This window comes from Toxotes jaculatrix, chromosome 18 (assembly GCF_017976425.1).
Source record: "Toxotes jaculatrix isolate fToxJac2 chromosome 18, fToxJac2.pri, whole genome shotgun sequence".
Taxonomy (NCBI): domain Eukaryota; kingdom Metazoa; phylum Chordata; class Actinopteri; family Toxotidae; genus Toxotes; species Toxotes jaculatrix.
In genome coordinates, this window is record NC_054411.1 from 5038099 (window position 1) to 5051532 (window position 13434).

A 13434-nucleotide genomic window follows, 5' to 3' on the forward strand; every position below is an offset into this window, starting at 1 on the left:
TCAAAGCCAAGAAGAAAAAAAAAAAATCAGTCCACCCAACTCTCACCAGTGCTTAGTACAGAGGTACTTAAACATACCAGGCACAGATGCAGTCAGTGAGTCATCGGTCCAATTAAGCAGAAGGAGGAACTACTACCAGAGCACAGATATATACAGTAGAAAACCAAGTTAGAAAAAAATAATTTTGACCAATAAGAATATTTCAATGGGAAAGAAAATGACAGTTTTAGATGATACAAATAATTTGTTGTAACTCGTTTGCACACTGACACTCTGCATGAAGATGGTCGTAAGACTCTTAAGCTCTTTCTTGACAAAATAGAAAAAGAACCTCCTCCCACACAGCGTTTCCTTGATTTGTCAAACCTTATTCCAGTCAGGACTTATTTTCTTTTCTACAACTTTGATCCCTGATCTGCAAACCTGCACATGCTTCATTTGGAAAATGGAGGACACTTATGTGGGTGGGCAGAGCCTTTGCCTTTATTTATTTATTTTTTTTAAATTTTTTTTTAGACTAAATATATACATGTTTCAATGTGAACCCCAAAGATAAGAACAGTTTTAACACTGCACCACCTCTCACTCACTTTTACAGTAATATTTTTTCAATTATTATGGGTAATTTGATTACAGATTACAACATAGGCCATAGCTGACATTTGCCTCCTCTGTTCCATTCAGACATGATGAAATTATGTTTTAAGTTATGTGGATGTTACTCTACTCAGTTCTATGAATATGTGTGTATGAAACTGTCGCCCTGTATCACAAAGTAAATGACAGTAAACACAGTGACTCCAGGGCATGTTATTGAAGCACAACACAGCCTGAACATGCACAATAAATATTTCTAGCATTGCTGTGGTAATATTAATAGGGTACATCTGATATTCAACTATAAATCAAAATCTGCATGATCTGCATTTAAGTGGGGGGCACCCATTAACCCTTTGTGCTGACAATAAATCCAGTTTTAGCCTTCATGTTTCTCTCCACACAGGCTCTGTGGGATAGTTAAGTTTATTCTTAACATGACTGCACCTCCCTGTTTTTACAAGCCTCGCTGCTGCATGTATTTTAATGCAGTTCATTATAATCTAAAAAACGTGACTGTCTAATACATAGTGAGTCATTGCAGCCCACAGACAAGTGTTCCTGGAGAGGGAACTGTATTAGGGACTAATACAGTTTTAACTGCCTGTGAAAAGCTTGCAGAGTCCCAGAAAGGCGTGCTATAAACAGCCGGGTGAAAGCCGAGGCTTCATTAGAAGGTTTGCATTCCATGATGACAGCTGATTTCACTGCGGCACCCTTCAGAATGGTATCACATATAAAAATCACCTTGGATCTTTCCCCAGGCTGGCACAGGGCCTGACCCAGTCCATTCCTCTGCTCACATGGGAGAGGGCTCTCGGGATGGCTGGGGAGAGATCGGCACGGTCACACTGGAACCACACCAGTGGCAGTGCTGATAGCCTCAGCTGCCCAGAGATCAAGGAGTGTTGGTGTACTGATGGCGGACAGGATGGCACACTGCCTTGATGTCTTTCTAAAACCAAAGCCTGAACAATACCACATCCCTCCCTGCCACACAAAGAGTTGTGCCATGTCCAAGGCAGCTGCCTCTTCTGCAAGAGTGGGCTCTGTTTACTATGGATTCTTCAAGGCCAGGTAGGAGAGGGAATATAAACACACCTGACACTGAAACCTCCACGCTGGAGGTATATCTGTCCCTCAGGGCTATCTTTACCTTTGTTGATTTATTTTGGCTTCTTCTACATGACTCGAAGCTACCTCTGGGAGCAACTGACTTCTCCCTTCACCAGCCAAAGCCTGACCATGGAAATCTAGCTCTCCCACTCCTACTGCCCTCAGTCCACCTTAGCAGGGCAGGCTGCACACAGCTATTTGTTTTAGGAGCTGAAGAATGTTCCCATTGTCTGTCCGCAGCCATCCTGAACCGACTGCTATAAATGCGTCTTTTGTCCAAGCCCTCCGTCCTCCCCCGCCATCCTAGTGCAGACAGAAGTTATCCTGCGCTGGGCGGCTGAGTCCATGATGGGGTTTCAGGGTAGGTAGAGAGAGAGGGTGAAAGAGACACACACAGAGAGCACACAGAGAGATTTTTTTGGGGGGTGGGGGTACGAAGGGACACCAGGGGAACCGGAGGATATTTAGTTTTGGAGACAGGTGCATTCATCTTCTCCCCCCGCGCACATCCGGGACAACATGTGCCTTATCAGGTCTAAGAGAACCTGGGGCTCCCTGCTGAAAGGACTTTGTGATTAATGCCACAGCTGCGCTGTCAGACTGTGTGTTATGGAGGCTAATCATCTCCTCTTGGGACTGAAGCGACACTGATTTGATGTTATTTCTGCGGTTATCATAATTTCTGCATTCTGGTTGTAGTAGATTCCACGTCCTACTGCGAGTTCCATCCTGTTTAACAATGACTGACTGAATTTCATTGCAACTCTAAATATTATTTCATGTGCGTGAGCTTGCTGCATTCACTATTAATCTACTGTGCTTTTCTTCTACAATAACTGGTACTTTTGTTCGTTTATACATGGAAACACAATGTCTAAAATTAAACGAGTGCTTTCAATTCTGAAATGTATTTATTGTGAGTTTCCACAAATTATTTTTATCATACAACATAAAGGTTTGAACAGAGCTGTGAGGCTCAGACACTGGCAATTTTCTCACTGAAACATAAGCAAGACACTGGCCAGAGACCTGCCCTGCTGCCTCCACCACTATTATAAATACAAGAGGGTGTTAGGGGAGCGAGTCTTTGCCACGCTGCCTTTGCTGCTCGGCATGCTTAATCCTCCATAGAGCAGTATAGGCGGCCCCGCGACCCAAGACAGTGGGCGGCAGAACAAATGAATAAACTGCACTTTTCACATAGCAGACTTGAGACCCCCTACATACGCACATACACATCATACACATCATACAGCAAGAGTTTATGTCTCATCCACCCCCTCACACGTCCTCCACTGTAAAAGCCAGCCAGTCAGATTTCTCTCTCTCTCTCTCTCTCTCATCCCCTGGTTTTTTTTCACTTGGTTTGAAAATGTGTAAAGTGCATGCTGGAGCGAAAGCTTGGGCTTATGTTTCATTTACAGACCTCAGAACTGGAGATGGTTTCACAGTGTGCGATAAGGGAAGTGAACACACACACACACACACACACACACACACACACACACACACACACACACACAAAGCGTAAAACTAGGATCAAAGAAATCAGAAGTGCCTGCACACACACACACACACACACACACACACACACACACACACACACACACACACACACACACACACACACACACACACACACAAAATGACAATGGGAATAGTGCTGGTAAGTAAAGGATCAAAGATACAAGCTTTTAATTCTGGGCACTGCAGCAAGGTAAGCATCAGAGCCAAGGTACTTGAAAACCGAAGTTTGTTGCTGACGTTCGAAACAAAGTAATAATGGTCTCATCTGTAGAGATGCTGATACTAAGGTGACGATAGCAATGATGACAGGTGAGACGCCACTTGAATGAAGATTAGCACCTCAAGCCTATGGTTAGGCCTCTGCACAGTACTGCAGGAGGAGGTCTGGTAGGGAGAAACAGTGATATGGTGAATAACAGGGCGGCTAGCATTAAGGACATACATTTTATAGACCTGCCTTTCTTTATACCACTCACTGATATAAAAACCAGCCAACCAGCATGAGGTGACACAAATTTTATGAAGTACGTGGATCATAACCCTGACCCTTACACCATAAAGCTAAGACTCCTGCTGCCCCAGAGTATAAAATAACGCTAGTACGTCTGCTGGGGCTTTTCTAATCAATAGGTGCTTAGATTCTTCGCTTTTGTTCCCCCTGCCTCATATTTTTCATAACATATAAAATTTTCAAGGATTGTACAAGACGAGACAAAATGTTAAAGGACATTTCTTTTTTCTCAAGCTCAAATAAAAACATGTTACTAAACAGTATAATCACAATATTTTTCTGCAGTGAGATGAGTCACCTCTTCACATGATATTTCCACTGGATATAATTAGGTACCTTATTACTTACAGGCCAATTCAGATCCCTGCTAGAGACCTTTATTGTTGAAATTCCTTGTTGATGAAAGTCACAGATTAATTGGCCCCACTTTGATTTGCCCGCTTATCTACTAATTCTCATGATAACAGAACCATCGGACTCACCGTATTAAAGTTGGGGAAGAGGCTGAGGGGGGAGGATCCATTGAGTCTGAAGGGCAGGAGGTGTTTGAGGTCGAGCTGGGGCTGCAGAGGTCGTCCTGGGACGGGGAGGGAAGCCAGAAGGGGGCTGCCCTGGGTCGACGTACCTGGACAGCACAAAGAGATAGATGTTAGAAGACACAACAGTTAACGTTAACGTGAGGGGGCATTTCTGTCCCTGCGTGATTGCAGTGGAGTGGAGCTGCACTGATGGCTTTCAAGAGGTTGGGCACAGCTCTCAGAGGAGGCTCGACTTTGATTTATTTGATACCAGAGGCACCATTACACCTCCAGCTGACACCATACACACACACTGTGCAGCACAAAATGTAAGTGTATGCTTGTGTTTGTGAGTGGGCATGTGTGTAAGTAAGTCACTGTTTTCATGCACACAGTAGGATGTGCACATATGTGTTTTAATGGCAATTTTACTGGAGACTTAATATGCCCATCACCCCAATTGCCCGGACAGATCCCCCAAGGACATGCACCCGCCTCTCATGTACATACACACACACACACATACACGCACACATCATTTAATTACTGATGTATTGGCTGAGGAAAGGTGCCTGAGCAAAGGGAAGATGGGAGATATCGGATTTCAAATGGACCAGGGATGAAGAGATTTCTAATTTTCCACCTGGCTGCCTTTCAGTGGACTGGTGCGCTCAGCGGTGCGCAGGCACTTATCCCAGCACCAGGATCAATCATCAGTGTCAGCTGCGGGTCACTGTGGCCACCCCAAAGTAAGCCTATCGTGTGAGCCATCTTGCGGCACACACATACAGTGTGAGGCGGTTACGACTGTGTGTGATAATGCACACCACAGGAAAAAAAAAAAAAAAGCAATCCCCGACCTTACAATAATAACAGCATCTTAGAAATAGAGAAGATTGGCCAAAAAAAGAGCACCTTCTTACTGGTGGAGACAGATGGTGGGAGTACAGAAAGCTACAGTGAAAAACCAGTAATATTTTCAAAACTGGGAGCACATGGTCCTCTACTCTGTTTATTGTTGCAATGACAAAAGATAGAGTTCAATACTCTTGGCAGTGTTTAATGTCAAATAATCAAATGAGTTGTGCATGAAATTCTGAAGTTCAAATAAAGGAGATGTTCCTGAAAACACAGCAACCGCGTCAGTTTCACTAAATCCTGGATTATTTTCAGATAAGGTTGTTAGGTGCTCACTGCCAATGTTTTGTCATTAATTATTCACTTAATTAACTCTAAACACTTTGTTAAGGTGAAGAAAAAGATCGTGGACGTGGTTAAGGAAAGCCAACTTTAATTGTACGTCTGTGACAGAAGCCGAACTCCAGACTCCAGCACGAAAACCAAGCACACTACACACCCATCCACCTCCACCTCATCCTTATTTATTTTTTTGCCTCATTACAAAAAGGGCACACTCCTCTCTCCACTCCTGGCTCTCAACATAACTTCTAGAAAGACTGAACAAGCTGGATGAAATATAGAACTATTCCACTTACTGTTCAGCTAAAGACTAAAGCCACCACAGTCAACAAAACAACAGAATTTATCAAAATAAAGCGCAGCAGTTGTTCTGTAAAATTTTGTGGTGTTTTTGTCTACTTTTTTCTTTGTTGTGGCATCTTAGCAGTATATTTTTTTCTTAGCACTGGTTTTCAAGGTTGTGGTATGATGATGATGATACTACATTGTGGCTTGAATAAAGTGCAGAACAGAGTGATGGATGGGGAATCTGTCAGTAGTCTGGCCCATGGCTTTTTCTGCGGCTTGCCAGCACTGGGAGCCATGACGTGGGGTATGTGTGGTTGGTGGGTGGAGGGCGGGGGCTGAAAGACTTGAAACTCTGAGCATATGCTTCTCAGCGCTGGTCTCAGTCCTGGCTTTGCCATGTGTGGGCTCTCCTCTTCTGTCTGTCTGACACCCAGAGAGAGGCAGCACAGGACGGACGCAGCCTTCAGACACGTGGGCAGCAGCCGGCGGAATTGCTCTCACACACACATGCACACGCACACACACGCACTCAGACAGAAAACGAGGAGAAGCTGAGTCTTCTCTTGGCAGGGCTATCAGAGGAAAAAGCTGGGCTTGCAGGGAGGACAGTTATCAGCTGATAGTGCTTCCCCACCTCTCAGTGACTCCCTAGGCAGCTTATTAAATCAGGGGCTGGCTGTTTGCCTCGTTGGATGATAACGCTACCACGGAGACACAGCCCAAATCCAGGCGTGTACGACAGCGAGTGAAGGAGTATGTGCGCCAAGCTCGCACATACCAGACGAGTATCACACGCGCACACACAAACGCATACAAACAGAACTGCCTACGCACCTCTGAAAACAAATAGCTCCCAGGGCGAGGAGGAAGTCAATATAAACACAGTCACACAACATGCACACACAAGCACGAAATCAAACAAGGTATAATTCTACACTTGGCACATATTGTTTGTGATTCTAGCAGGAGAACACTTTAAAGCAAAAGAACATAAATCTTTTGAGTGTTCAAACGAGATTCTTGCATTTTTATGTGTGTGTGTAAAGAGGATGCTTGATTTATTTCAGCCTGTAGCCCCTGATAACCTCCTTCTATCACACTGCGTCATTTTCCACTCATTTGATGTCATGTGTGTCTGCACACATGTACGTGTTTGCATGTGGTTGTGAGCACATATGCTCTTTCTGTCCAGAGTCATGTCTGCGTCAAGGCTCAAATTTATTTACGCCCCACTTGTGGTCCGCGGTCCAGACCACTGGCAGTTGAGGCGAGGCCTGAAACCAAATGTCCAGCCTCTTTCTCCCTCTCTCCCAGATGACTTTGCTAACGGATCAGACTGTCTCCGCTAGTCCTTCCCCAGGCAGGCCTCCTCCTCCTCCAGCCATCACAACAACAACAACGCATTCCTCCCTCTCATGACTCACTGGGCTGGGTTACACAACAGCCACCGTCACATCGCATCTACTCGGATGTGTGTATGTTTGTGTGGGGTGGTGCATCCGGGCCGTAGAATTCAAACATCGATTTTTCAATTATTTTTTTTCCTTGCTCATCTGCGAAAATAATGGATTCCAACATACACAAGCAAACATACCGAGCCTTCCCTCCTCATTCCTCTTCCGCTATCACAGAATTAGCTGTTCAACCCTTTAGTCCTTCTACTGTAATTCTCTTGTCATCACTTCAGTGCTCCCTTAGGTTTCTGACAAATTGCCTTTTCTCACATCTAAATACCCCCACCCCGCCCCCCTGTGCTCTGCATATCCCTGCAAAACTGCTGCCGAATGGCACAGGAAGGAGAAAGAGAGAGAGGGTCGGGGAGGAGAGAAAACTGCCTTTCTATTTGTGGCCCAGTGTAATTATGTGGGATAGATGCTGGCACAGCGGGGTCCTGGAGTTTGGTGAGTGGATCTCCACCTTCTTTTTCCTTCTGCCTGCTGCTGTCGAGCCTCCCAAAGACAGCCCACGATTTGGCTTTGGATGGACCTACTTAAAACAGGTGCCATGTCAGGCAGACTGTGCATCAGGTGATTGACAGACTTCTCTCCTCGACCTGTACTGCTGCTAGTAATGCACCCTTATGGACCCCTGAGGATCCTCATGACTTTGGCTATGGTGTTTGAGTGAGACAAAAAAAAAAAAGACAAAAGGCTGCTTGGTGAGGTAAAATAATGCACAAGACTACTCTTGCTCTCAAGTCCTTCAACAACCACAACAGAGAGGGAAGACTCAGAGAAAGAATGAACTTTTATTATACAGTTTCCTATAGAGCCTGACAGATAAGAAAACATGATGAAATCCTTTGTGTAAAAAGGTTTTAAAAGAATACACCAGAGATGGATTTGGCTTTGTCTCTTGTTTTGTGTTTTTTCTTTGTAGAAACAAGTGACTGTGGGATCACTGGGGTAACAGCTATTGTCTTTGCTGATTTCCGATGAATTTAAGGGCATTATGCACCACGTCTCTGCTGCTCAGCTGTGACTGCCTGCTGAGAAATAGTTGGACTGTCAGTTAGACCTTCGCCATCAGGCCTCTGACCTGATTATCCAGCTGTGACAGTGCATTTCCACACATCTAAACTCGAGTGTTTTGTATGGGAATCTGGCAGGGAAACTGCTGACTGCTGAAATGATGAGCACTAAGTGCAGGCACAATATGAGCATAACTACTCTGCATCATGCGGACGATTCTTTCGTCAGTTGCCAAGTACACATAACAACCTCTATTTCTGATGATGTTTAGCACAGTCCTCATATGCCAGTCAGTGACTGTAGCCGTCACGAATGCGCACGCTGTCGAGTCCTGACACATACATTCGGAGTCATAACACGATGTTGCTCACTGTGCATCTGCCACACTGTTGCCGCGCTGTTTCACCATCCCCCAGCCGCCCCGCAAACTTCCCAGCAGCCGCTGCCCAGCCTCAGACCACGGGCTGATGGGAGTACATTTGACAGCACAGGAAGAGCCGGCAACTACAGCCTTCCACATAAATGAAGAACTAAAGCTTTTTATATATGTTACAATAACTCAACCAACAGAGCCTTTTTTTTTTCCAACTGAGGTATGAAGTAACCCAGGACGTGCTGTGCATACAAATGGCTGTCTCTCACGAGCTGCACCTAGAAATTGTAAATTGGCCTCGTGGCCATTCGAGGGCATGAAATGACATTACCCTGCCTCTGGATGTCCGAATCTACTCCTCTGAGAGACGGAGAGAGAGAGAGAGAGAGACAAAGAGGCTGAGAGAGAGAGAGAGAGAGAGAGAGAGAGAGAGAGAGAGAGAGAGAGAGAGAGAGAGAAAAGTGACTCTTAACAGCCAATTAGCTTCCGCTTGATCAGGAGGTGGTGTGAGGGCCACCGTGGGAACCATTACAGCGTGGACGGAGAACATTAACCACAATCAGTTTTAATTAAAGACTGAGGCTTTTTATTCCTCTCAATCCCCAGCCATTCCTCTCTCACTTCTACTCTCCACTCCTCCTTCAAGTATGATGATGATAATCTGCCAACCTGTGTTTAAGATAGGATGTGACTGGACTGATTAGACGAAACAGAGCGGAGTTGATGATGAAGGAACTTTAATTAGCCCTCAATTATGCCAATTTGATTAGTGCAGTGGTATGAAATGGGCCGAATTATTCCAAAGATTCAAAAAGACTCGAGATTTTTATTGTCAATTCACTATATGTGCAGGACATACAGACAAATCAAAATACTGTTTCTCCTTCACAAGTGAGAGGTGCCATTAAGTAAAAATAAGGATTAAAAAACAGAACAGTAAAACCTATGTACAGATAAGTATTTAGGTAAAATAAAATAGAGTAAAATAGAATAAGAAAGAAATGAAGAGAAAAATATGTTTGTTCACAGATGCAGATATGATCTCATCGTGTTGCATACAGCATAATTCTAAAGTGGCCAAATAAATGTAAGATCCTCGCTGCTTTTGCATTCAAATTGACCTTTTTGGAGCCTTTCACGTCTGTGGGCCACTTTCCCGTTTCAGGGGGAGAAACATAAACTATTTTCAATGGCATGCAATTTAAAATTTCTACAAAGAACCCTCTCATTTTATGCTCCATCCTCCCTGTCTTTCATTTCCTCACCTTACCTTAAAGCCTTTTAAAGTTGTTTATTTGAATTACATTTTCGCTCCTTTTTCTGGGTCACTCGGCATGCCGTGCCGGCTGCACTGCGACTGTATATTGTGTACTGGAGTGTGTAAGTTGATGACTGTGTGTGCTGCACGTAACAATTTGTGTGTGTGTGATTGTGTGCAGCAGGCAGATACAGTTTATGCAATAAATATGTGCAAGGAATATGTGAGCAGAACAGAGCTTCAACTTTACCCTGTTTGATGTCTGAACAGTCAGTGTCTGCTGGTCCACTGAGCACACAGTTGTGTTTCTTCTCCCCTCCAGTTTGCGTGTCCGTGTGAAGGGAGAAAAGACGTTTCCAGCAGAGATACTGGAGTTGAGCTCTAATAAGGTTGTGAAGATTTTTCTTATGAGGATTATATTTAATCTCAGCACAGTTCCTTCCTTTCAGCGATGCTATTTTAAACTAATCTGCCGTTTAAAAAAAAAAAAAAAATCTCATATGTAGTTCTGCCCTCCTTTCTCCTTCTTTTCCCTGGATTGTAGAAGGTGGCAGACTGCTCCATGTGGCCTGATTATATGCAAGGCTAAGCACAGTTTGACCCACGACTGAAAATAGAGCACTCTCAGGAAGGGAGATGATTTCATAACTTTTCTTTCACATGCTATTTTAGAGGAATTGTACAAAGTCAGACACTGAATCGGTTGACTTTACATCGCCGTCAAGCCTAAGACCTCACCTGCACTCAGTCAAGCTTCTGCTCCCTCGCTAGGCTGGGATATAGTTCCATCACTGGGGTTGTTTTAACGCTTCATTACTTACAGAAGGCTAAATGAAAAGAAGCATGAAGTGATGGGTGTGCAGCAGATTTTAAAGGAGATTTAGATTTCAAGCAGCTCCCTCATGGTGTGAATAAATGTATATAGAAACTAATTTACAGCCAATAAATAAAACATGACCTGACACTGAAGTTCATAGAAGATCAATATACAGCCTCTGGCTTCAGCAGCGACATTGTCTCATCAGAGAAAGACATCAACCTTTAGCTGTGTTACTGGCATTGACAATAACAACAAGGTTAGGCCTAAAATTCAATTATGAGAAGCGCAATGAGAAAAAAAAATGAGGTCAATGTGACCCTGAAATTATCTTATAGTTTAATCACCTGTGATCTGCCTCTTTTCTTTCTTTTACAATGTAATCAACATTAACAGCTCTTTCTTGACATGAAATAATGATAAATATTTTAGAGTTGCTGGCTTATGGGAGGTTTGAGTGAATAATAGTTAAATTTAAGGTTTTACCTCAAACTACAAAAAAGATTTCAGCTGTATATTTGGACCTATGGCATTTGGCTTAGGAGTGAGTCGTGGCAGTCCATTGGTGGTAACAGGACCTCGTGGAGATGCTTCTTCTCCCAGGGAGAGTCTATAATGAGTTCTGTCAGGCAAGCAGCGAGCAGCGCATTGCTACCAAACCCAACCTGAGCAGAGGCAAAGCCCATCTGTCAAGCAGAGACGATAAGCCTGGAGCCATCCAGAAACAAATTGCTCAGCTTCCCCACTGTGAAGCCCTACGAGGCAGCTGGCTACGGGCGGGCGACAAAGATACTACTGATTCCTGATGCTACACAGGAAAAAAAAAAAGAGGCGGAGAAGGAAACTATCAAACACATTAATCTATGCAGATGGTGCCGATGGCCAGTCATCACTCTGCAGCAGCAGTACACAAAAATTCAACATGATGATAAACAGAAAAATGGGGGGAAAAAAATTTAAAAGTAACATTATTTTTGTTTTGTTTTTGTTTGTTTTTTTTGCTTCAGAGCCTCAGGGTGAGCAGCTTTAATAAGTCTCCCACACTCTTCCTAATCTCCTTCCTTTTGCTTTACAAAGATAGTGAGAGCTGTCAGGGCCTTTCCCTCTGGATAAAAACAAAATGAACTTTTACAACACAAACAGTCTTGAAAAGGGAAATGATTAAAGGCAAAATGTGACAAAAAGGTTTAAACATCTGCCTGAGAGTGCTGATGTTGGCCTCGTCTCCGTCTTCTTTATCAGAACTAGCACTACGGCCTTGCAGTGTCATGTCAAGAAACAAATAATTAACAAATAAGTCGTGCCATACCCACACATATGCAAAACCCCAGGTCTAGGAATTCTGCGTGATTGACAGGAACTCAGATGAGGTTCATTTCCTCAGCAAATTGAGTCATTTGTGGAAGTGGCATTAAGTGCGACATCGTTTTTTACATGAATAAATATCAGGCTGGTCAACCAAGCGTCACACAGCCATCATGCCAACTGTGACAGCTCATTAAAAACTGATTAGATATGGTGGGCGAGCCGGGCCGGCTGGATCTTCGAGGAAGGAGCATGCGGTGTACAGGAGAAAATAAGCACAAGACAGGAGTTGTTTTCTAATTTTAACTCCTCAGCTGATGAGATGAGAGGAGCGAGAGACAAAAACACTCACTCAGACACCGAGAGGCAGACACACGGATGTAAGGCTGTGACGAAGGTGAAATGAAAATGAAGTTGTGGTTGCATTGAATGCAGCGGAACTACTATCCTCTCCAGAATTTCTCTGTGTCACAACGCACAGAAACTAGAGGCGAAAAGCTCCTGACAATTAATGATTCCTTTACACAGTTACAAATAATCTGACATTCCTTTGTATTACAGGCCAGAACATCAGAACATTCCCTTTAAACGACACCAGCAAACTGCTTGCCGAGAGAATTGTACTGTACATTACTTGTGTATTATTACATTCATTGTTATGCAAAAGAGCTCCTGCTAAGCAAGTTGTATTTGTAGCGAGCCAGTAAATTGCCTTCCAGAGCTGATTTTTCTCTTTCCTTCAAATGGCCTGCTGATCATCTACTCCCATTCCACCTGAATTTGTTTTTCACAAAATGTCTCTTTCCTCACTCATTCCCTTTTTCCACGTTCTTTGTCTTACACTTTCTTGTAATTTCAGTTCCGCTTTCAGGCACGTGTCTATGGCCAATTAAAACTCTTAATGGAAATGTGTACTGGCTATAAAAAGTCCGCGCTTTCCTGTTCATTTTAAGTCCTCGCTGCAGGGCCAAATATTTTTTTTCTACCTTTTAACACATAGCATGGAAGTGGGAGACGGCTCTTATATCATTTGAGGAAGAGAATTTGCAGTTACATGAGAGTTATGGCGTAAGAACGGCTGTGGTGATAAAAGTCCTCCAGCTGTGAAGGTTAGCACAGTAGCGATGCATAAATTAGCTCGCATTCTATAATGTAGATAACGTTTCAAGAAAAAACAAACACAGCAGCAATTCAAAGATCATTTTAATTAGCCACATATTCTCACAACACCCTGACTACTATCTGTGTTGACTGAAAGCAAAACTAAGAGACTATTTTATTAACAGAATTTAACCCTAAAGTGGCCGTGTTCAGGTTATAAGGTTGGCTGAAGGACGTGCCGATGTTAAAAACCAATTACCCTCGGTTGCTTTTTAAAATGCCCTCACTCTCAATCAGCGGCGGCCTTGGGAAATGAACGAGCTAATTTTGCCCAACTTGGGCTGTAATTGTT

The 13434-nt window shown here is 43.7% G+C and overlaps 1 protein-coding gene across 1 annotated transcript in view; it reads right to left on the reverse strand.

Annotated features, from left to right (window-relative positions):
- znf385c (zinc finger protein 385C) overlaps positions 1 to 13434 on the reverse strand; it is a 114135-nt gene that overhangs the window by 18919 nt on the left and 81782 nt on the right. Inside the window, exon 3 of the mRNA XM_041061991.1 lies at positions 4234 to 4376. Within this exon, the coding sequence (XP_040917925.1) occupies positions 4234 to 4376 (143 nt within the window). The remainder of the gene's footprint in view (positions 1 to 4233; positions 4377 to 13434) is intronic.